General features: G+C 47.9%; 1 protein-coding gene across 2 annotated transcripts in view; it reads right to left on the bottom strand.

Annotated features, from left to right (window-relative positions):
- The window catches only part of LOC139762404 (uncharacterized), an 84251-nt gene that overhangs the window by 18434 nt on the left and 40045 nt on the right, over positions 1-25772 (bottom strand). The window contains exons 2-12 of one of the 2 annotated variants that reach the window (XM_071687254.1): positions 24650-24839; positions 24308-24483; positions 22765-22959; positions 22169-22284; positions 18762-18853; positions 17959-18097; positions 5132-5220; positions 4401-4468; positions 3272-3355; positions 2921-3085; positions 577-2607 (exon numbers count right to left, since the gene is read on the bottom strand). In XM_071687254.1, the coding sequence (XP_071543355.1) occupies positions 577-2607; positions 2921-3085; positions 3272-3355; positions 4401-4468; positions 5132-5220; positions 17959-18097; positions 18762-18853; positions 22169-22284; positions 22765-22959; positions 24308-24483; positions 24650-24839 (3345 nt within the window). The remainder of the gene's footprint in view (positions 1-576; positions 2608-2920; positions 3086-3271; positions 3356-4400; positions 4469-5131; positions 5221-17958; positions 18098-18761; positions 18854-22168; positions 22285-22764; positions 22960-24307; positions 24484-24649; positions 24840-25772) is intronic. The other variant, XM_071687255.1, reaches the window with a different exon arrangement.

The raw sequence follows: 25772 nt of genomic DNA, 5'->3' as shown, positions 1-25772 counted from the left end.
AAGGTATTTCAAGTGAGAGCATGGTTGAAAGGCACATATCTATGGGTAGGTGGAGGCAGAAGTCTAAAGCGTGCACATGAGGGTGACAGGTGAACCCGAGAGAGGATACCTTAGAGTCACACCGTCGTACTTAACGGGCTACGATGACGACGCTGGCGGTTACCACAGGCTACCACCACGCTCACAGTTTCCCGCGTGTTCTATGGTCATCACATACCATCTGTATCATCCACAGAGCTGCGTATTTTATCAACATGGCTTCTCATTATTATTGTTTTTTTCACGGGTAAGATCTAATTTTTGTATTCCGTTCGATCACCAATGATTATGCGTTAAGTAATTACTGATTAAGTGCGTCTGTGCCATTTTGACAACTATCGTCTCTCGTTCATAGTGAAAGAGTCTTCTGACTTTGCGAGTAGTTGGGAGTGAGGCCACAATGACGCGGTGCAATGTTGGCTGGCGTGGCTTCCAAGGTGTTAGACAAGGGAGGAGTGTGTGAGGCGGGGAGGAGGATGGTGCAGTGTGGTGTCGAGTCTCAACTACCGCTGCCCTACGCCCAGGGACTGACTGTACCTGATGGGAGGATGGGCATTTCTACCCTCCTGGGCTTGACCGCGACGCCCCACGCTGATGCTGATGCTGGCACGGCCCCTGGCCGGCGCTGAGGCTCACCGATGCTTGACTGACCATGGAACTCTCGCGGATCTCCGGAATGGTAAGAGGAAGTGTCAGTGATTTCCGATACCCAACGAGATCCCGTGGCACGCCCCGGAGACATCCCGGCCTGTCTCTCACTACTCAAGGGGATGTCATGGACTTCAACAATGCCTTGATCTCTTGCCCAAGTGGAGACTTGTGCTATCCCATTTATGTTGCTCTTTAGTACGTTCTGCCGGTCAGGATCTATTGGATGGAAACCTAATGTGTCACTTGGTCTGTTTATGGTTCTGTCCGTGAAGACCGCTGGTTGTCTGGTAGTTGGTGTGTACGAATGTTGAGACACAGGTCTTTTTCCGTCTGAGTTCCAGCTGGAATCCCAAGATGTTCGATTTCTGGTAGTGTCTGTGGCAGATGACCAGAAGCCTCTGCCATTTGGTTGTCTGTTTACTGTCTTGTTGTTCTGAAGAAGGCTAAAACTACTGTCTCTTACCTGTTGATCGTCGTCAGTTGCGTGCCCATTGCTAGGGCGTCTATTGTGATGGGATTCATCCCTAAAGGTTACTACAGTGAAGGGAGGAAGAGAGGATGGCCCAAGAGATGGTTTCCAACCAGAAGGGAAAGAGGTAGTAACATTCTTAGGTTCAATCAAGGTTGGAGGTGCAGAACTTCTAGTGAAGGGGTTGTCCTCGCCCTGGACACCACCATTACCAGGCCAAGATACCCAAGACGAACCACCACCAAAGTGCACGTCCCGATTGTCTGTCATGCTACGTTCCGATTCCCCTGACGGTCCCCCTAATGCTCCGTTGTCACGTAGGTCAGGCTCAGCGTTTATGTCGGAAGCTTTCTCCCGAGGCCTTGCAGTGAGCCAGTGCCCGATGGGATATTTGTGTCTATTGTCCCAGGCATACTCACTGTACTCCCTGCCCTGCGTACCTTGCTTGACTGGTCGCTGACTGTGCCCACTCTGCTTAAGTGGCTGACGGTTCGTGCCGCCAGCTGGGTTATAGTAGTTGTAATCTGTGTTGCGGGGTGGCGACGGTACTACTGCAGGGTGAGGGTTATCTTCGAGCGACTCCCGCGGGAGGGTGTCGCTCACAACTGGCTGCTGAGTGGAGGTGAGAGGCTGAAATCCTGGAGGTGCCCCTGGGACCCAGGTGGCACGTCCTGGCACCCCCGACTCCCCTGAGTCACTGGTGGTATTTGACCTCAGTCGTACAGATCCACGCCCAACCACGGGCGGTGCAGGAGTATCTTCAGCTGGTGGGTAGTGTCTTATAGGTCCACGCCCAACCGCTGGCGGCGCAGGAGTATCTTCAGTTGGTGCATAGTGTCTTACAGGCCCACGCCCAACTACTGGCGTCGCAGGAGTAACATCAGCTGGTTGGTTGTTTCGCTGAGTCTGGCTGCTAGGCCAGAAGCCAATAGGATTGTAGCCATCTCGACGAGGTGGCTCCTGTCGACGTGGAGTCTCGATGTATGGATCATGTCTGTTATAGTTCCTTTCAGAAGAGGGCCCAGCATAGGGACCTGGTGGACGGGATACAGGTAGGCTTGACCATCCTGAGTCCACAGTGGTAGAGGGCCTTGTCGTAGTGGTACTTGTGGTCGTTGAAGCGGTGCTAGATGTAGTATAAGGGGAAGGAGTGGTTCCCCAAAGCCAAGATATTGTCGTAGTGCGGGCGTTAGCCACACGAAACTGCCCGCCGCTCGCATGCCTCCGTTTGCGAGCACCACGGTCGTCAACGATGGTGGAAACATTGCCCAAACGCCAAGAGAATGTTGAGGTGCGGGAGTTGTCCACAGGAAAGTCATCGCTCTTCACTTGCCTCTGTCTGCGCCAGTCTTGGTCTTCGACGATGGTGAGGACAGCGCCCGTACTGACCTTTTGCTCGGCCGGCAGCCAAGGTCCTGCCTCACTCGTGGGGCCTGGCAAATCCTCGCCTGCAAAACATGGCACTTGTCCCTCGCACGACATGTAATGATATGCCTTACCAGGCCTAGGTTCTGCTCAGCTGGTTACTGAAGTTGTTAGTGAAAAATGCTGCAGTACTCATACGTAGCTGATGCTCAATACAGACAAGTTAGTTAAGTTACTTTAACAATTTTACTGGTTTCAGCAAAGCAGGAATTAGTATTCCAAAGGCTAGAACACAGTTAGTGAAGCTAATGCAACTTGAGTTAAACTTAGCAAAGGGAAGTATACAAGGAACTTGACGTGACAGCTAAAATACGCCCGTTTGGCTAGGACACTCACGTTCGTACACCGTGGATGCGTTCCTGCAGGCAGAGACGGTGTAATACATGATCTCTGGGGAGTCGCAGTCAGAGTAGAGCTGAGCACAGATCCCTGAGGCGTCGGGCAGCTGGCCGGCGTACGTGCCGACGATGGGGCACGTCGTGGGCTCTTCCAACAGGGACTCTGTAAGGCAAGTGGCAGCCACCTTAACGAGAAGATATCTCAATGAAAATGGAAAGTAAAGTTACTCGTTAATTAGATGTGTGCGAGATAACACCGCCATTACCACCATTTGCGAACTTGGTACATAGTGATTTCAAAACACGCCACGCAGAACTGGAGACAATACTGGAAGAGGAGCCAACTTACTGCCTTGTGTGATCCAGGAGGTCATGTCGCCGAACTTGTCCGCGTCGCACAGCGACAAGTCGAAGGTCTCCCTCGGGTAGAGGCCTGTGGCAGCGTGAACAAGATCGATGATCACATGACATTCATGTAAATATTTCAGTGTATCGTACTTGTGTCACATCATTAATAGGACTTAGAACTGATTTACCTTTGTATTATGGGCATGAAAAGTGTTTTGTAGAACATTTAGTAATACTGAGAAGATTTCTGGGGATGTGAGTGGTATTTGTCGACCTATGAAGAGCGTTGATGTAATGACATAACTGATGTTGGTATAACTGATGCACGGTTAGATACCTACCCTGCCGTACCTCGGGGAAGTCATCGAGCTCATACAGTGAATGTATACTCTGACGGTTGTAGCAGCACAAGACCATGGGTATATGAAACTTCAAGGCAAAATGCTGATACGGTTGAAAAATTGCAGTGAATCATTGGGGTAAACCAAAGTCGTAGGTTTACTTTAGTTCAAGTACACACGCGCACACACACACACACACACACACACACACACACACACACACACAAAATTAATTTTCCCCTGAGGCTATGAAGTTGAATGAAAATGTTTCCTGAAAACACTACTGATTCATGAGAAGAAATAGAAGATAAGCTAAGGACGGAAGTGAAAAGGACACTATGTAAGTGTAATTACTTATTTGTCCTGTTAGAGTTCTACACTAGAGGAGGATCCTATCTCTTCAACGTATACTACTGTCATACAGGCATTTTGAACTTTTGTACGTTGTCCGAATCTGCCACGTCCTCGTTCAATTCATTCCATTCGTCCACTACTATCATACCTTAAAGTAACTATTTACATGTCTTTTTTAACTAGTTTCTTGCGTAATTTCATGTTGTTGCTAGTTGATCTATCTCTATATCTTTCGAAGAACTGTTCCCTGTCTGTAACATCCGTCTGGCCTAAATAAGCTTAAAACTTGTGATCAGGTCATCCCCTCACTCTTCTCTCTTCCAAGTGGGCAAAGTTAAAGCTTGCAAGCCTTTCCCAATAACCCAACTGCCTTAATACTGGTACTATCTTTGTGTATGTATGTGTCCACAGGAATCCAGCGGCAGGCCAACTCACCCAGCATGAATTCCAGCACGTTGGCGCTTCGACGTTTGAGCCACAGGCAGTTGTACTTCCAGTCACCGCTGAGGATACGAGGAAGTTGAGGTTAGTGTATTAGGCGAATGATTAGATTTCATATGACATAGTCTGCCCTACAACTGTTCGGAATTTTACGTTTTCTGAGGTTGATTTCATTGATAGTCTACTACGTTTTCTATGCAGGTTGACCGATCAGTAATTATTCCCATATATATAAGAACTTCACCCCTGTCTAATTGGTATTAAGTTTAATGCGTTCCTGTTTCCCCAAAAGTCTTACTTATTACCATTCCCAGGTGTACTGTGTGTTCGCATATCACTAAATTTACTTAACATTTGTTAGCCATTAAAAAGTACCATTAATCTTAACAAAAAGATCTCGTCCCTGCCTCAAGCCTGTGCTCATGATGGTTTCTTCACCACCAATCGACAGAAGACTGTCATTACGTGGTCTGTGGTAGACCCCCCAGTTAATATATTGGCCCACTGACCCTCACACTGTAGAGAGCTTTCTTCTGACTAGCCACTGATGCTGGCCACTACCTCCTCCTCCTCTACTTTTCCCCTCTGCAAAAACTCCGTCATTTAGTGTGACTCTCTGGGGCTATAAGCCCAGGTTACATTAGTCACAACAACTATACCGTAACCCTCCCCGCTGAGGAGGCTATTGCTACCAAAACAATAAGAGGCGGAGTCCTGGCACTGACCAGTGGGTGCGGGTGTAGACGATATACCGCTCGCCGTCGTCCATATCCCTGACGCAGCTCGCGCTGTACGTCATGTAGTGCAGGTAGTCCTGGGGGAAAACACGTCATCAGGAACACTTGGCTATACACTCGTAGATGGTGAAGCTGACACATAGGAGTGACTAACATAAAATGATGGTGAGGCCAACTTAAACTACCATACATATAGTGAAGCTGACATGCAGATAGTGAGACTCACGCTGGCAGATGATGAGACTAACACAGGCAGATGACACACACACACACGCACATGGTAATTTCAAAACAGGCAGATGGTGACACTGGAACACCAATATCCGTTAACGCTTGGTTACCAATAGCGTCTTAGCTACGTCTCTTCCTTGTATATCATCTGACTGTTCTACGTCTTGTGTCTCATTCTTGTATCTCCCATGACGATGTGATCAATACACGAAAGTGCACTTGGAAGCTTATCGTGTTTCATTTTACTCGTGGTTATCAGCAAATACTGAATCACGCGCACCACTGTGACCTCTTGCAACATATATATATATATATATATATATATATATATATATATATATATATATATATAGAGAGAGAGAGAGAGAGAGAGAGAGAGAGAGAGAATTTATGTATAAGCTGATTAATGAGGTTCTTATGAGAGGAAAGTTAATCATGCTCTCGCGGAATCAATCAGCTTGCAGGATCAGTGGTCATGAAAGGTTTGGTCATCACGTGACCAGCGTGACCTGCTTCCCGGGATCCCATAACTCGATACTGAAAACCCTTAACATGGCTTAGGTTATGACCCTGATGGTAAGGGTTGCTTTGAACAGTGACAGTTGTCGAATATGAAGAAAAACAGATATCTTTTTCATAATTTTTTTTTTGTCATGTACGATCTTCAGAGATGGTAGATGAACGTGGTTGGGCTTCACACCACGTCAGGGAAGAGGGATCTGTTGTGTGTGTGTGTGTGTGTGTGTGTGTGTGTGTATGTGTGTGTGTAAAAGGCTGTTGCCTGAGATGAAGCACCTAACTGTATGGCTAGGGAGGGACGACCCCTTGCTATTGCCACCGACCACACCCAACTCTTACCACTGGCTGTGTATCAGCAGCCACGGCTTAGTCTACCACCGTCCTTGCATCATCTCCTGACTGTACGCAAACTGGTCACTGTATCACATTGTCTCTGCGAAATCCAAAGTTATTTCACCCCTTGAGCACAGCGGGTACGACTCTTGGTTATGATGGCCTGGCTGGCCTTTGAACCTAATCCTTAAGGGTTAGTTCAGAGGCCAGGCCATCATACCCAACGTTTGTACCGTCGTAGCTAAAGGGTTAAGAATAAATCAATTAAATAATGGAAAGTAAAATTTGTGTAGCAAACAGTTGAGTTAGGACGTCTCCTGCCGTGGGCCAAGTAATTGTGGGGCAACATAACAAAGCGAATGATTCAAAAGCATCATATCTGTACCATCAAGGAGCCACACTAATCTTTTATAAGCATTGTAGACCATTATAGTGTTCTTCCTGAACCATTCACCCAGTGCGAAATTTACTGTTGGTGTCCATGTTGCTACACACACACACCATAACGTGCCACGTCATCACCATTATCGTGTACTAGTAAGAAGCTTTGCCTTCCCTACAGTATCCGACCGTTCGGCCCTCCAGTACGATTCTGTAGCCCCCCACTGCATCAGCTGTAACCTCAAACTAAAATCATCAGATATACTGCACAGAGAATCATCATACATCTACAGTACCGTGAACCGCACCTTCACAAAAAGCTAGTCCGGAGAGATAAAGCGTTGTCGTACGACACACGTGTACAATCCACGCACCAGTGGCGGCCGTGCACCGAACTCGAAGTCTATAACGAAATCCTCCTCCTCCTCCTCCTCCTCCCCCCACGACTTACGGTAAGCCTCGGAATGTTGAGAACGAGACCCGCAGATATCATCGAAGTCCATCACAATGTCGGAAGGTCCACACAGAGGGAAATGTGTGAGGGGAAAATGCCCTCAAAAGACACTCGAAAGGCAGCCTAAACTTTACCTCTGGGAGCCATTCAGCGAACAGTGGTAACGCCACATCATGGCTAACCCAGATACTGACTGCCACCCGAGGACAGCTCCATCCCTGACAGGGCATCACGAACCGATGATGGAAGACAGACGTCCATTCTGTTAACGTTCATCGTCAGCGCCGCCGCCACCACCGCCACCAGCAGAAGCGACAACATACATAACGGGACGGGAAAAGAATTCATTAAGAGTGAGGCGTGGGACGGCCGACTCCCGGCCCCTCTCTTGCTGAAGAATGTTGAGGGAATGCTTGGCGTGTTGCCGGACACCTGACGCACAGGACAGCCACGCCACACACTCATGCTCGGCACACCGTACACTTTCTTCTTTGCTTCCTCTCTACAACTTAATTTGTTTCTTAAAGTGGATGTTTGACGTGGATGATGTAACAAATTCTGACGTAATGACTACGTTTTACCTGTTGATAGTCGTCAGATTCAACAGATGACACACCACAAGTACGGGAACAGAGAGAGAGAGAGAGAGAGAGAGAGAGAGAGAGAGAGAGAGAGAGAGAGAGAGAGAGAGAGAGAGAGAGAGAAGCCCATGTCAGGAGAGAGACGAGAAGGGCAGACATAAGTACATATGGTAAGTTCCTCAAGGAACACGTCGAGGGTAATGAGCAGGTCTGAAACATGTAGGAACAGAAGACCAGCTGGACACAACAGTAAACCAAGCAAGAGGAAGAGTTAGACATGAGCAATTACTTCCATAACCATGCAATATTGGACTGCTGGAGAAACTTGGTGCGTTGAAATAATAATAAGAAAAAAACGGAGAACTTTGAAATGATGAAGGAAGTTGATGATAAGGAAGTTAAGATAAGAGCAATGTGAATGGTAAACATCTTCTGTACAGGAAGTAATACACAGACACTGACACACATCACGTGAATCATGATCATCACATTGATCCTCCTGTTGTTTACGAGACACATATACCACGGTTCCCTCTGGCCCTCTTGGTTGCAAAGAGCTGGGCAGCACTTGTCGCTGTAGGTAGTCCGTGATAGCCAGGGAGACATCATTCAGATTAGCCTAATGAGAGGTTTAATAATTCCGGGTTTCTTAACCGTCACGATTAAGATGTTTGGGGAGGCAAGCGATACCGTCGTTCCGGGAGGCAAGAGGCGAGACGGGCAGCGTGAAGTTGGCTTGGCTGGATTACAGGCAGCGAGGTCGCCTGGCTCACACACACACACACACACACACACACACACACACACATACACACACACACACACAACACTCACACACACACACACACACACACACACACACACACACACACACACACACACATACACAACACTCACACACACACACATACACACACAACACACACACAACACACAACACACACCCATACACAATACACACACACACACAACACACACACACACGCACACACACACACACACACAATACCACAATACACACACACACACACACACACAAACACACACACACACACACAATACCACAATACTCACACACACACACACACACACACGTACACACACACACACACACACACACACACACACACACACACACAGTGTGTCCGCCCTCATCGACTGCTGTACTGCACTATGTGGAGCGATCTGGTCTTTATAGGGTGTCAGGTCGAAGGCCAGGCCTAACGTTATACCCGAGGGTAACCCCGTCCCTCTCAACGTGGCTGTACCTTAAGAGTACCCGGCCTGACTACCACCAAATTACCGCCTCTACTTATCGTCCGGACTGTATATACTGTGAGTCTTGGGGTCGTATTACCAGACCTGTCATGCCCTGAGCCTAACGTCACACCAGTAGCAATTCATGACGTCAGTCATGCCACCAGTACCAGTTATGTCATGAACTTTATCACCCTTGACCCCTGTCATAAGCACCTGTCCTGCTCCTTGACCTCCCTCTGTCATACGCAGCTGTCCCTTCACCACTGTCATGAGCAGCAGTTCTTCCACCCCGTGAACTTCCAAGAGCACCCAGGTTGCTCTCTCCTTTGTGTCCACGGTGCTCATTATGTCCTGTGACACGAGTCCCCCACGTCTCGTGAGCCTCGCCAGGTGCATCACCTCACCCCTCGCTCCAGCTTGTCACCCCCCAGCGTGTTAAAGTGCGTCGCCAGTTTCCTGAATCATGCACCGTTAATGCAGGCTGTGGCCCGAGCCCGCTCGCAGGGCGTGCTGATGATGTTATCAGGCCAGTTATCGCACCAGCGCTTTACGCTCGACGACTTGTCCCGATGACTGACTGACGACTTGGTGCGAGGCTCTGGCTTACACCTGATGACTGCCAGACGGACCTGGCCTTCAACTGATGACTGTTAACTAGGCCCGAGGACCTGGCCGTCACCTGATGACTGTTAACTAGGCCCGAGGACCTGGCCGTCACCTGATGACTGTTATCATCTGATGAAGTTGACTAGGCTTGAGGTTAAGCGCAGCTGATGACTGGAGACGATGACCGTCGAAACCTAGGCTGAGCTGGCTCAGGTTGGCTAGACTGGGCTTCAGAGGCTTCGTTGTATATGTGGTTCGTGGCTGTGAATGTCCTCAAGCTTTATTAAGCGAGGAACAGCTTTATTACAACTGGTTCCGTTCGTTGTTTAGTTAACTCTTCAAGTACGACTGTACGGCCCTTAGCTATGACGGTATGACCTTCTGACCTCCTGACCCTGAAGGGTTTAGTAGTGAGTGCCGAGACACCAGGAGATCGCGAAAACAGCCAGTCTCTCGGGGTTCTGCTCGAGAGTCAGGAACATTTTGGCGTACTAGAAGTTCTCTGATTCTGTCCTGTACGTAAGAACGATCAAGAAACTGGAACTCTGCAGGCTGGTGTCTGTGAAACATTTCTGAGAACGATGATAAGTTCCCCCAGTTTGAGAGAGGTGAAACCCACCCACGTCAGGGACACCACTTTAAGTAAGGTGAACTCATCACGTGGTGTCTCATAACGCACAACAGGACCACTGGTGTTTCTGATTTATAGATATGACGAGCCAGAGGGAGTTGGATCAAACTTATGATAAGAAGCTCATGAAGGAGGTATAAAGCAGTCTAGAATGTAACATGTTGTAACAAGACTTGGATATAATGTAACATCTCTCACTCATGTGGCTTGTGACACACGACGCAAGCAAGTGTAAAAACACTCAAGAGACGAGAAAGGATGTAAACAAAGTCGCGTTTGTCTACCAAACTAGCGGGAACAAGTTACACGAATCCACCTTTGACATTTGGTTTAACATTACCAGAAATTCACGGTACGTGAGTTCAGAGAAGTAAACTGTATCTTGAAGTATCATTGTCAAAATTACCCTCCATTACGAGAACAAGATGTTAAAGAACATCTTTAAGATATATAATCATCTCAAGTTACATCCGCGTGTATCAGAGGAGACACATTAGAATTGCTGGAGAAGGTCCAAAGGAGCTAATCGAGAATGACACCAGAGTTTAGAGGAATGAACCGCGGGAGAAGACGGAAGTCATAGAACTACTGACACCGGAAGAAAGTAGGTTAAGGGTAAACACAATAACCACCTACAAGTTCCTAGCAGGCTTTCTGATGTGATACACCATTTCTTTCAACAAAAGACGAAGCAATCCAAAGGATGCGATTTGTTTGAGCCTAACCCTATTGAACAAGACGGTACGATCCTTGTTTATGCCGACAATACCTCTAACTCGACCCATGAGAGTCAGGTTATAGGCCAGGTCGCGTCGTGCACGGAGAGTCCTAGCAATATGGAGAGGGAGGAAGTGAATTCTGAGAGCATTGTAGGAATGCGAAGTTCAGAGGCAAGGAAACCCCGAGAGTGTATGGCTTCTTTGCCATATGCATAACTGAGGTAGGTAAAAACATGCAAACACACACACACACACACGAGATATGATCTCACGAGTGTATAAACTTTACGAACCGTACAAGTAGGCAGTTTTACATACATATGAATCCTCCATTTCTGAATGGTCAATTAGACCCCACTCGACAAGCAGTTGCATTCACATGAGATGGGTGATGTGGCCAGGCTCACTAGAGTTTAGGTCTGACCTTAGGGTTTTCGTAGTCTGAAGACAATCGCCTCAGTATGGGTGTTGCAAGGAAGTGTCTCCTCTGACGGCAGGACCCCACCTCCGGCGCCACAGGTCCTGCACACGCCGAGGTCGCCTATCCCCCTCCACTGTACTATTAACCCCCTGAGCATGACGGAACGACCCTTGAGCACAACGGCCATCATATCCAAGACCCTAATGGTCGTGCTTAAGGGGTTGTACCACATACTGAAGGATTGTATGATTGCGCTCAAGGGGTCGGACCATCGTTTTGAAGGGTTGTAGTGTCCTTCTTAAGGGGTCATTTTGTCGTGTTAAAGAGTTGTATTTTCGTACTCAAGGGGTCGTGTTAAGAGTTGTATTGTCGTGTTCAACGGGTTGTACTATCGTTTTTAAGGGTTGTAGTACTGTCGTGCTCAAGGGGTCGTGTTAAGAGTTGTATTGTCGTGTTCAACGGGTTGTACTATCGTTTTTAAGGGTTGTAGTACTGTCGTGCTCAAGGAGTCGTATCATCGTAGTAACGGGTTGTCTCGTCGTGCTCGAGGGGTTAGCCAGCTCCTGGGTGTCGTGTCCTTCACGAACGTCACGTCAGCGGGAGTGAGTGTGGCTGATGTTGGCCAATATATAATCCTCCTCCTCTTAACGTCCGATGTAAGGTAATCACTTCCCCAGCCGGGGACCAGCCCAGCTTGGGACGTGATCGGTCATTTCTTTTTTTCTTTTTTTCCACGTATGTCGAAGGCTTCATACACGGACGAACTTAAGTCCTCATGAAGGCGTGGCCTTGGACGAAATAGAAGTAAGGAGAGCGGGGAGTGGGGGAGGGGGGAAGTAATCTACGAGTTATAACAGTCAGTTCTCCGGGACAGAAACCATAGTAATAGCTAGAGAAGAGGGAAAGAGAACCAACTGTATGTCAGGGTTTTAAGTCTGAGTACGAAAGCCGAAAAATCGAACGGCTTTGGACTGTATTTGGTCAAACAGATATGAAGAACTGGAACCTACCTAGATGTGAGAGGAGTACTCCATACAAAGACGAGCCAGTCCTTTATATAACTGGAGCCACTGTCTAGAAGAAGAGAATTGATTCCCGAGTCTTTAAAAAGGCAGACTTAGCTACTTGTGCAATGTGGAACTAACATAATAGCTATTACGATGATGCTAAGTATGTTCATTGTGTTGCGAGGTGGACTTTGAGAGGCATCTTTAAAGGAGACGACGTCATGAACTACTTTCTTAATCGGGAAGGCAAGTTTAGGACGTGATCGATCCGCGAGGTCACCAAGGTCAGTGAGAACTCGAACTGCGTGGTTACGGGCAAGGTCAGTCCACAAGTGCCGTGCGTTAAAAGTAGACTGGGTCACGGGGGAATGGTCCTCCGGTATGACAGTGGTTTCACGCTGTACTTCACCGAGGTAATGTGTGTCACATTCAAGTACGTGTGTCACTAACCTGAGGACTTTATCGAAGTGTGTCTCACTTGAGGACTGTGCATATAAGGCACAGTGGAGGATGTATCGCACCAAAGTCAGCGTTTAGATAAAGTACGGCTCCCCCTCATTAAGACTCGTGTCACTGATTAGACCATCATATACTCGAGTCGGACCGTCGTGCTCACGTGCCCTCACGTCGTACCATCGTACCTCAAGGGTTGTACCTTGAGGTACAAGAGGCTACGGTACACGCCTCGGTCAAGCATGTGGGTGTGCAGGAACTCGGGTCCTGAGGAACCCGTATCCCACAAACAACAAATTCAGGAATTACTTTGGAATTTATGTCTCGTCGCGGACACCATGGAATTAGTGTAGTTGCCCGACCATGTACAGACACCTGCTGGGCGTCCGTACAACCCTGCCTTAACATACGGACCCACCCACCACCCATATGCAGATACACCTGCCCATTCACGTGCACTGGGTACACACTTGCCAAGCCATGTGCACGTTACATACACACCTGCCCAGCTGTTGTACACACACACACACACACACACACACACACACACACACTAGGCCATTTGCACGAACACCCTCTGGCTCACCACCAAACCCACTTGCTGCAAGTGTATGTTCATCTTAAGTTATCTACTTTTCTTTTCAAGCTTTAGTGGGTTTTTTTTAAGGTAACTGAAAATGGTCAACTGTATTCTTAGACGTCAGTGGAGTGGTAGTATCACAGTTGGTGCAAAAGCGTGTAATTTGTACCACAGCTGGTGTAGAGATGTGTGGTTTGTACCACAGCTGGTGTAGTGGTATGTGCTTCTTACCACATATAGTGCTGAGATGTATAGTTCGTACCGTAGGTGTAAAGGTGTGTATATGGTTCGTAGCACAGCTGGTGCAGCGGTGTGCCATGACTGGTATCTCTTATACTCACACGTTCCAGGCCAACAGCTAGGTAAACAAGCCTGGCATGTAGCAGGATGTAGCGTGAGATACGAGAGATAAGGTGACGGGTAAGGCAATGTAGCTATATACTCCTGCCCTGACCCTACCTCCCCAGCGGCCTTCTCCACCCCCGTTCCCCTCACATCGTGTCACTGTCTTCCCTGCATCCCATAACACCCAACCTTAATTCTAGCAGGCTACCATACGTGCGACTGTGTGCTTGTGATTACTGTTTGTAAGTTACAGGGAGAGAGTTTTACGCTCGAGTGGTCCCGTCTCTTATCCTTGTATATGTGTATCATATCTTCTCTTATGTGTACACACACACCCACACACACACACACACACACACACACACACACACACACACACACACACACAAGCTTAAGCCAGGTACTCATTTATCGACCAGCGCCCAGGGAGGATGAACACCTGGGTTGGGTGTAGGCCGATTGCCACGCCCAGAGTTCGAATCTGTGCGAGGTGCGACTCAGGGCTGACCGGTGCTGATTCATGGTCAGTAACGTCAGTAACTTTACACTACGGAGGTCGTGTGTGTGTGTGTGTGTGTGTGAGTCAGTTATGATCTTGATCACAGTGAACTTCTTTACCCTTTTATTTTTACTGAAGTGTGAGCTTGGAGGTTTCTTTCTTCCCCCCATTCCTTAACTATTTCCTTATCAACTTTATCACCCCTGCCCCACCTTCCTCAACTTCCTCCCTCGCCCTCCTCGCCTTTCTACCTGCAACCTCCCCTCCCTCATAGCGCCATGGTCGACCTGCCTGGCGACCTTCACGGGCAGCGGTGTCACGTCCGGGGCCTCACACATGTCCTCGCCCTCAACCCACTGCCTGAGTAACTCTCGCCCACCACTAGGCTATGCCTCCCACACCGAGGGACACCCACCCACCCACGTACATGAAGAACTTGTAGTCATATATACCCATTACTATACAACCCCGGGAGCTCTGGTAGAGACTCCAACAGCATCGAGGCTCTACTTCAGGCACGAACAGGGAAATGATGGACTTCATTAGGGCAATACTGTACTCCTTTACGTCCACTGACGATGATACAACCTTGTCGAGCGTGGTGGATTCTCTATCGCGTTTTCACTAAAAGCAGACGAGGACCATGGAAAGGTCTGAGGGACCTGGATGTGTACAGGGAAGGTGTGGCTTCGTTGCGTTACACATGACAGCTAGATGGTAGATGTGAGCGAATGAGGATATGTCTTCGTCTCTTCTTACTATCACTGTTGGTCGAATAGCCTGTTGACGAAGTCCTCTCATTGTGAGTGTAAGGGAAGGGAGGGTTGTCTCAGTGTGAGTCTCAGAGCAGAATGGACAGTGAGGGCTATTTTTTCCTGAGATAAGAGTCAAGGTGTACCTCAAACTAATGTCTTGTTGGTCCTGCCCGCACCACCGGACGTGGAGAGGCGAGGCTACCAGGGCCGGGCCCTGAATGACTCAAATCTACCACTACAGCACAGTGGTGAGCCATTTTCTCAAGAGTGACTTAATATAATCATTCGCAATGACTGTGATGTGATACATCAAACGTAATGATTTATGAAAAATAAATATCAGACGCCGTAACTCAACTTACAGTGTCAAAGGTACTGAAATGCAGCGAGTCAGAAACTTTGGATCAGGGTACAACAAGCCATGCACGGTAGTAACTCGTGATGTAGAAAGTCGGACGCTGTTGCTCAGTCACCTATGCTAACGTAGGGACCTAACCTGTCAGATAAGTAGAGGAAGGGAAGAGCGTGTCCGGGCGGCGAATCAGACACCTTCGCCTCGCTCTGCACTTCAGTATGCTGAACATTAAGGGGAGGAGCCAGTCAAGGATGTTACAATATAATATTAATGAAAAATTATGAATTAGGAAAAACGCTCCGGCAAGACGCCTCGATTACTTATGATGTTTGACCTGACCTTCAGTATATCGTGGTAATTAACCAGTTTGACATTTGAGCAGGACTTGAAACCTACTATTGGTGGAGTGAAGCGGTAGCGAACGAAGTTCATGAGGACGGTCGGGGAGAGAGCATGATAATGTACACAGTCAATAAGCTTACGAAGTCGAGTGGCTGAAGAAGCACACAGATATTTGGTGAATGTCGTCGGGCATCTAACACCCCACTGTGAAGTGGTGTCCTCCTCCTGCTGCTGCTGGTGTGTGTGTGTGTGTGTGCGTGTCCTGTCAAGATCCTCCAGGGTCCATAACAATTTGTCTTCATTAAAAAAAATCGATAAATATAAATGAAAAAGATTATGTGAAAAGAGAAGCGGTTTCGACCCGTGGAAAAAGAATTTTGGACAAAGAAAGAGTTCCGAACAGATCACTTGAAGCCTCCTCCGGTCGCAACTATTTCTTCGTCCTGAAATAGGAAAGCCTGAGACACGAACACAAGAAACATTAAGAATTAATGAGACACAAGCATAGTACGTTAGTAGATGATGAAGGTAATTTACAGGAGTGTGAGGTGTTAAGTGCCACAAATAACAAGATCAAAGAGTTAAACCTGAACGAAAATATGCGGTGTGAGTACAACTTCTTGTCCTCAGTATGACTAGGAAGGCGAAGGGCGTCAAGAGCCAAAGTCTGACTGAAGCGTCTTTAAAAGACTAAAAAGTCTGACTCGGGAATCTTCAGACTGCCAAAGTTGCTGAGGCATCTTCGAATTGCCATAGTCTGGGGCGCACCAGGAACTGAAGTATTCTGGTCAATGATACGTAATAAACAAGGTGGTATTACAATCCTTTACTGATATCTTAGGCAGCATAACTGAGGTCAGTCACGCAGAAAATACACTTGTCATATGTATATTTAGCTGTATGGCTCACACGAATCTCAATCTTCCCAGCAAGGAAATAAGGGCTGTAACATCCTTCAAAGAAACAATATCAACAACTGTTTACGTAAGACCTGGCAGAAGGAGCCGTCCAAGTGGGAGTGTGTGTGTGTGTGTGTGTGTCAGTGTTCACGGTACTGACTAAACAGCTGTTGGGATCATGTGAAGCCAGCACGTTGCGAGGCGTGGCTCACGTTCAGCCTGGAGAGGTTTTGCCACACATGCATCAAAATGACGTCTAGATTTAACGCCTGTCAACCTCAAAATAATCAATTTTTAAGAAATGTAACACGACGAATATTTTCTCCCCTTGTGTTGGCGATGATTTGGTCGAACGATCGCGCTGCGGGTCGTCTCATTAAATCAGTGGCGAGGTCCTGGTGTTCACGTGGAGAACGAGGACACAGGGAGAGCTACTACGGCTCAACTGGAGACCTCAGACTCACATTCCATATGGACTGAGGTACTTACTACTCCACCTTTGCCGAGGAAAAACTAATAAGCATCGGGAAACCATATTAACTCACAACTGTACATAGAATTCGTCTTTTCTTATGGCAGTAAAGATATGACTACGCATACCACGTCAGTTTGTACAGTTCCGCCAGACTCCCTCTCTCCAGCGTTCATTCTTCGCACGTGGCGTTGAGAGAAGGTATTACGTGAGTGTGACAGGGAGATGGGTAAAGTCAGAACCCTCCGCCATTGTACAGCATCGTCGAGGCAAAATATCAAAATAAGTCCCCGCAACTCACACTGGCGGGCCACCAGGTGTCGCCCCTCGCCTGGATCACCAGTTCTTTGCAGGATACGTCTCTCTGTGGCCCACGAAGCCAGAGTCCTATTTCATGCGAGAACGAGACTGAATTACCATGATGGATCTTGCACATTGGACGGTCATGCAGATGCCCTCCGACTGTGAACGCTATCGCCAGCATCCTGGTCGTCGTGACAGGCCGTACCTTCACTTTTTCTCAAGTTTCAACACACCGGAAACCTGAGTGAGCAGCGTTCACGCTCCCGGCCGAGTGCCAGCGACATGGTCTGACTGGCTGGCCAGGTGAGGTCCTCCATGGTTCAGCAGCGGGGGCGGGGGCGAGGGTCTGAGGTAGGCTTGAGGGACGGCCTCCTCGCGTCCACGCTGACTTACTTACACACACACACACACACACACACACACACACACAAGCTAATTTCGTCTTGTTTCTCAGAAATGAAGTTTTCAGGCAAGGACATCATCAGTTTGATCTGTCAATTTTGAAATGGCAAGGAAGCACATGTCGATGTACACCTGTGCTTCCTTCCTTCCAGTCCTCCATCTCCTCTGCGTTACCAATATGAACTTAGGTTTCTGACACATGGACGAGAACAAGTGTTCGTTCCTCCTGTACGGTATATAAACATCTGTGAGGAAATTCAGACGCACCTTGAAGATGATGGTGTTGTCGGCGACGAAGGTGTGGTGCCAGTGACCGAGCAGCGTCCTAGGGAAGGTGCAGGTAGAGGCGCTCACATCCGGCGGCAGCGGCGGCGACGGCACCGACGTCATGACGTAGGTCTCGTACCTGCGGCCACACGGCCAGGGGGCGGGAGTATCAGTTAGACAGAAGGTGCTGAGATGAGGATGGAGGGAGATGCATGGTGAGGTATGTACTGGTAATGATGGGTGGGCGCGATGCGGGTCGGGGTGTGGCAGAGTTTTGAGTGGTGTACCTCAGCTCACTGTGATTCACGGGAGGGAAACCTGTGCTTTACGGTAGCGCCATGACGGAGGGCGGTACGCGCTCTGTGGGGGATGAGTTCCCTGTGATTAGGATGCTGAGCGAGAACATGGGATGGGGAAAGATACCACACCGGAGTGAGGGGTGGAGCAAGGAGAGGTTGCTCGTGGGTGCGACCAGAGTGTCTGAGGGAATGTAAATGGCTGAGGGAACGGAAGGGATGGTCCGAGACCAGGATGGAGAGTGGGAGTGTGTATGAGTGAGGAGGTTGTCAACGGGGAGGATTGTCTGAAACTAAGCGAGGATGGGGTAGGGCTGTGTCTCCCTACAGGGTACCCACGGATGACAAGTTATGAACACTTACCTATGACAAGTTATGAACACTTACCTACACATCTTCGAGAGCAAATGAATAACTCGGGGACAATTACTAAGTGATATACGAGAGTACTGGCAGCCAAGGGAATAAAGCAAAGAGGATGGAAGCTGTGGGCGAGCGATGACGTACCCGTCAGCAGGTGACGAGAGGCCGTTAGTGCAGGTGGAGTCCTCGCTGAGGGCCAGCAGTATCCGCCCCGTGCCCGCCTCCTCCCGGAACATCTGGCCAAGATAAACAAACGACATTACACACAACGGATAACATACAAGCCAATGTGGGTCAGCTTCAGCCCCCTCGGCAACACCACTCCCACACCATGAATATATTACACAGGTGTCTAATATATATGTACAGTAGGAATATACCACATACACACAGTGGATATATCACCTATGTCTGTATGGACTCCTTTCAAGTGAAAACTTCTCTTTGACAAGATCGTTCTCTGAGTCGTCAACTGTCTCGTGTGTGTATGTGTGTGTACACGTGGAAGTAAAGACATAGTACATATATACAAGGTTAAGAACAAAGCAACACTAAGTGCAAAAGTCTCTCCCCACAATCATACACACACACACACACACACAATCTCTGTTTACACACAGGACGTTGGATACCAGGCGACAGGCAAGGTTGCAAGCATTAAAAAACTCTCGTGACACAATTCCAGTGTATGGCGGAGCCTTGTAGCCCGTAACACTGTGTCAGAACTTGTAGCGAAGTCCTACGTTCAGCTGATGATGTTTCGGGGAACACACGGCGTAGGTTCAGGTTCATCATTAACACGTCAGGCATGTGTGGTGAAGGTATTAGTCATAAGACACTGTATGTAAGGTATTAAGCACACATCATACGTATGTAGCGAGTGCTGCCATAGGAATTCCCCCGCACACCACACCAAACGGTGCTACTGCGTGAGGTGTGTGGCCACGCTCTGATTACTGTGGCAGGCCCAGCCACATGCTGTGCCACCCTCACCCTCAAACTCCCCTGCCTCACGCCCACACTCGCCCTGCCTCACGCTCACACTTACCCTACCTCACGCCCATGCATGCCTTGCTTTACGCCCATACTTACCTGCCTCACACCCCCACATGCCTGCTTGACGCCCATACCTGCCTTCCTCACGCCCACACACCCTACCTAACGCTCACACCTGCCTGCTTCACGCACACACCCACTGCCTCACACCCACATCAGGCTGCCTCACGCTCACATCCCCTGCCTTACTCCTCCCCCCCCAATGCACCACCTCACACTTGCTTTCATCCATACTTATCACTACTTCATCCATCATCACCATCATGCTACAGCATGACCACGGCCACCAGTAACCTTGGCCGTCCCCAAGGTTCAAGTCACAGGATGCCACAGTTGACAAAAGGAGGAGAAATCTGTTGACTTGTTAATCATGATGTAGAAAAGTAACTTTGATTAATAGTGTGAGTTACTTTTGGAAACTTTCAAATGCGAATGAAAACTACAAGAATAATGAATAACCCTTTTTTTTTCTCCTAGTAATATGTTTTATTTTTTCATTTTCTGGATTTTCTGTCTAGAGTTTCAGGAAGGAGAGAATTTAGCTGACCCCCTTCCAACACTCATGCCCCTGACACCATCACTGACACCACACCGTCATCCACTCACACCACCACAGACAACGTATCACCATCATCTTCACCACCACATCCACCATCACCACACCCACCACCTTCACGACCGACGCTGCCACTAGCATCTATTTTCACCACTTTCACCACCACTGACTGCTCTTATCCAGTGGTGGCCTGACGGCCTCTGGTCGCAACGCGGTACGCTTGACTGACCACTTGCGGTAGGGCCTTCCACTGCCGACACCACCATCTGCTTTGCCACGTTATATGCTGATAGTGGTACATGGCAGCAGGTACACACTACCACCCAAGTATCTGTTGATGGTGGTACCTGACAGAAGGTACACACTACCATCCAAGTACCTGCTGGTGCTGATGGCTAACATGGAGGTACCAGTCTGACACACCATTTCAGTTCTATTGTCTTCCGTACTGTAGATTCTACTACAGACACCAGTCAAAAATGTTGGCATGTGTGCGAGATGGAAGGGAGGAGGGTGAGTGGTTCTAGGTAAAGATGGGGTTGCGCCGAGGGTGTGTGATGCCACCATGGATAATAACTAATCTGTTGATGGATGAAGTAGTGAATGAACCAAATGCAAAGGGTCTGGGAGAGAGGGGCGGGTCTACAGTGTCCTTGGGATTGGGATGGGGCGGGGGGGGGGGATATTAGTCAGTTGCTGTTTGTAGATGACACGGCTCTGGTGGCAATCGGCACGAGTTAGAAATTACAGAAGCTGGTGTCAGAATTTGTGAGAATGTATGAGAGGAGGATGTTGAGAACTGATGTGAGTAAAAGTAAGGTTAGGAGTTTCTTACGGGAGGGGGGCGCGGGAAGAGAAACAGAGTGGCGAGGGCTTGTTGGAATGGAGAAAAGCTGGAGGATGTGAGTATTTTAGATACCTGAGAGTAGACATGGCAGCGGATGAAACTATGGTACCTGAGGTGAAGCATGAGGTGGGTGATGGGGCTAAGGTCCTGGGTGGATTGAGGAGTGTGTGGAAAGGGAGAACGGTCCTGTTCAGTGATTCGTTGGCCCGAAAGACAAAAAAAAAAAAAAAGAATGGAAGAGGAAGAATGTGTTGGAAATATTATGTTTGAGAACAATACTAGGTGTGAGGAGGATTTAATCATATATATATTATGTGTGTATAAATAATTTAAATAATTCTATAAACTCACCGAGTTAATGTCAAGTGCAATCCTCATCTTCCTCTCTCATAAACATTCCATTTTCTGTTGTACTTTTTTCTCGCCTTAAGTACAATAATCATCAAATTCCTGTCCGCTGTCCCCTCAGTCTCCTTGGTGAACCCTTCATTACCGGTGACTCTGTTAACCTAATTTTATTCCTAGTCTGAGCTGAACTGAACAACCATCCACGCGTTTTTACGACTGTGGGGCCGAAATTAAGTCTCGGTCATGCTTTTTAATCCTTTGCCTTCCGAGTATTAGCTTGCCATGTAAACAATCAACGCATTCTCAACTCGACTAACACTCCTATTTCTTTATTTTGCTTTAGAAAAGACCATATATATATATATATATATATATATATATATATATATATATATATATATATATATATATATATATATATATATTACGTCTGCAGGCTAAGCTCTGTCGTTTGTTAGATTTCTTAGGATTGCGTCACGTTTAGCTTATCTACAGTACTTCATGTTACGCTCACGCGTGAGGTGAGACAGACTCAAAATCGAGTGTTCCCTGCACTTACTCAAAACCTTCGGTGTACCCGTCATGTATGATATGTACCTACCTTTGTAATTAGTTAAGCGTTTAACATTAATGATAAGACGCAGTTTGTTGGATCTCGGTGTTACACCCGTAACAGTAGCCCTATAACACACACACACACACACACACACACACACACTTGAAGGAGGGCCAGGTAGTACTCACTCCACACTTGTAGCGGGGAAGGTTGTCGTTGGCATCGTTAACGCTGGATTCCCAGACGGCCAGGTAGTTGTTCTGGTCCTCCCCGACCCACGACCCCAGGCACTGCAGACCACGACCTGGACACATCACCAAACATTTGGTGTCAGGTGGGAAAAACTGGAGGACACGAGAAGTGTAGAATACGGGTAGGGGAACCTGTGAGTATATAGTATAGGAAGGCGGACGATGGGAGTAACAAGATTGATGCGTGAGAGTGAACTACTTAACTACGTCAGGGATTGAGTAAACAGCTATCATACAGATTTCACTCCCATCCACCCCCAGTAGACTTTCGTGTGTGGACTCGTTTTCTTTTTTTTTTCATCACAGTCTACCTCACTTGGGAGAGGGGTTGGTACAACCAGGACAACAACAGTCTTTACAAACTTAATGAATTACTTTATTTCGCGTGTGACTGAGGTAGATATAGACCACTTATGTAAAGGGAGACTTCACTGACTCCTTTGGGAGCAAGTCCTGCATTCATAAGGTGTGGCATTGGATGGAAGGCAGCACCAACCATCACCCTGTAAGGTAACGAGTTGTACATGACTCACGTTCTGGCGTGGGGAAGGAGCAGTCCCTGTATATGACGTTGAACCCGAAGCCATAGGGGCAGTTGGAGAACTCTGAGGTGGGCTGGTCGCAGGAGGCGGCCGTGACGCCATTACTGCCCCTGCGGTAGGTGAAGGTATAGCGGCCGATGAGAGGGCAGCCCTCCACCTCTCGCTCGTCCCACGACGACTTGATCCCTGGCAGGATGAAGAAGACCCAGAACCATCAGTACCGTCATGTTCCCCGTGCCACATACCACCACCCGTAGTAACACTGAAATGACAGTGATCAACGCGGCTGTGGTGGATGGTATCGTGTTACCTATATCACAGACACCTCAAGGACTTCCTCCTGCATCACCATTCCGCACTGCTGGACACATAGAAGCCTATGACATCACTTTTTATTTTCCATAGTAACCGGCATGACATGGGGGAAAACATGCCCCACTCAAAAGGCAATCTCGGGTGACAGGAATGAAGCGAGAAGACTTTAAAGCGTAAAGCTCCGCAAGTGTTTGTAGAGCTAACTCTTAAAGGTAGAAAGTTTGTAGGGAAAGACGGAAGGAGGAAGAGAATTCCACAGCTTCGCTGCTCTATGGAAGGAGGAGGTATCGTGATGGTTCATCTTCGAGTGAAATCATGAGCATAAAAGTAAGCAAAGAGAAAGGAATGGGATTCTAAGTGTTTAAGAAATTCAGAGTTAAGGAGAGTTTCAAAAGACTTTATTAGAGACAGCGAAAATGACTGCAAAGGGCAAAAGTTGGAGCTGAAATGACAAAGGAGTGAAATTTAGGGTGAGGGAGGAGTGTCCTCGCTCGGTACGATGTGTCCCTAATGTGTCAGTCATCTGACCAAGAGCGACCTCACCCATGACTCGGGAGGGAAAAAAGACTTTGTGCAAGACTGGACGTAGGACCCCATCCAGCCAAAACAACCTCCGCTGTACACGTACGTTGAGCGCAACATGAGGCACCCTGGTCAGCGAAGCAGTACTTGTCCCAGAGAAAGTACGAAAAGTAGGTGCGTAGGGATGACCGCCGAGCTCTTCCAAAATGCCAGAGTTCGCGTTTCGGAGAGAGAGAGAGAGAGAGAGAGAGAGAGAGAGAGAGAGAGAGAGAGAGAGAGAGAGAGAGAGAGGTGAATATAGGTTGGGTGTTCATAATTAGAATGGACAGAAACATAGTTTGTGGTCGAAAGACCTTTACTACGTTTAGCGTATTTTGCTCATATTCATACCTTTTTTTTTTTTTTATATCTAACGTCGATAAAGCCACTGTTATAACGATTACAGAGTAGCAATGAGCCGTCCTGGTCACTGAAGATTGGAATGCTATGAACGCAGAGCTCAATCAATTCTCTTTAGACTTGTGAAGAAATTACAGGTAATAAAGCAACTGCATATAAAGGTTAATACTTCACAAAATACATGATTTTATCTTACCAAAGTTAATTAAGGTCTACATTACTAAGAACGTGGGTGTTTTTCTACGTTATATGATATTAGTGAGTGGGGTGAGGAACGTGCTGGGTGTGTCGCACTCACTGTAGAGCATGATCTGGGAGGCGCGGCGGCTGGCCCTGTCGGCGGGCGCGGGGCAGGTGCGGAGGGCGGCGTCCTCCGTCGTGTAACAGGTCTCCAGGCCCGTCGTCCACACCTGCACCAAGGACGGCGACACCATGTCCACCCGCACACACCGGAAGCACTCGCTGCTCCCCGTCCTGTCGTAAACAACGGCGTGACATCATCCGAGGCGGAATAAACAAAATACGTACGTAACATGAGTATATGTAAATCACACATAGCTGTAACCAGTTATGTAATACATTTAATACATGACTATAACCAATGAGAAAGTTTTCCACGCTGCACATGAGCCCAACTTGCCTGTCGGAGAGGATTATATCGTTGTCGATGCGCGTGTGGCAGAAGCCCCACTGGACGATAAGGTCGGAGTGGATGGTGATGTTCTGGTAGTGGATGGTGGGTGGGCGTGAGCTGCGGCCACCCCGCCCTGTCGTCACCTGGGTCTCCCACACTCCGTGCAGCTCCCCTGGGAAGTAACACACGCAACACCCTGCAACACACACCAACACCAACATCTTTGTCAGTTTTGCTGTACCATAATGTGACTTTCCGTCCACCTTTGAAACAGTCAGTTATCCCCGGTATTAGTCTAGATACGAATTCCTGTAAATAAGATGCATTTTTAATATAAAGATATTCCTAACACAATAATTTCAGTTTGTATTTAAAAAAAAACCGATTTGCTGAAAATGTTTTAGAATATTTCCACTCTAGAAGGCGATTCCGTAAAAAAAAAAAAAAAAACATTTATAGTCACTATTGTTCACCCTGAGGGACAGTTGTGCGATCCATGAGTACAACGGTGCAGCGTTTGGAGGTCATCCCCAAGGGTCGACCCGTCGCTTCGCGTGGTCATAGGGCGTACCGTTGTGCTCGAGGGGTTACGTTTTGTCTGAGGTCAGGTTGTATAATTACCCTCCCTTGTGGCGCCTAGGAGCTGACGCGGGCCCTGGGGAAGTGCTGGCACATGGCCCTTCCCCAGAGATGCCCAGGAGAGTGGGTGAGGGTACCCAGGTGACAGGAAAGGCTGCCACAAATGATGGCCTCGATAAAATTTATGTTTATTGCTAATATTTTATGTCAATCGATGAGTTACTTTATGAATATTTCTAAATTTCGTCTCCCCTCCTTCCCCTAGAGGTCCTGGGGAATTGGCCCCGGCATCCCCACACTAGAACTAAGTTTAGTGTAGTTTAGTATTTCCCTACGCTAGTCACGGGTACAGGATGGAGGCTACGTTGGTTCTTATTCTTCATTGTAAGTGAAGCGATTCGAACTTCAGTATCGACGAAAATCACATCAGTGAATTCAGTGTAGTTAGCAGAACTGTCTCACCCACTGTAAATCACTGCATACCGAGTGTTTGCTTACGTTAGGCCATGCTAGGTTAGGTTTGGGTTAGGCTATGCTAGGCTAGGTTAAG

The sequence above is a fragment of the Panulirus ornatus genome, chromosome 43, assembly GCF_036320965.1.
Source record: "Panulirus ornatus isolate Po-2019 chromosome 43, ASM3632096v1, whole genome shotgun sequence".
Taxonomy (NCBI): Eukaryota; Metazoa; Arthropoda; class Malacostraca; order Decapoda; family Palinuridae; genus Panulirus; species Panulirus ornatus.
This window is presented reverse-complemented; position numbering and strand designations above follow the sequence as displayed.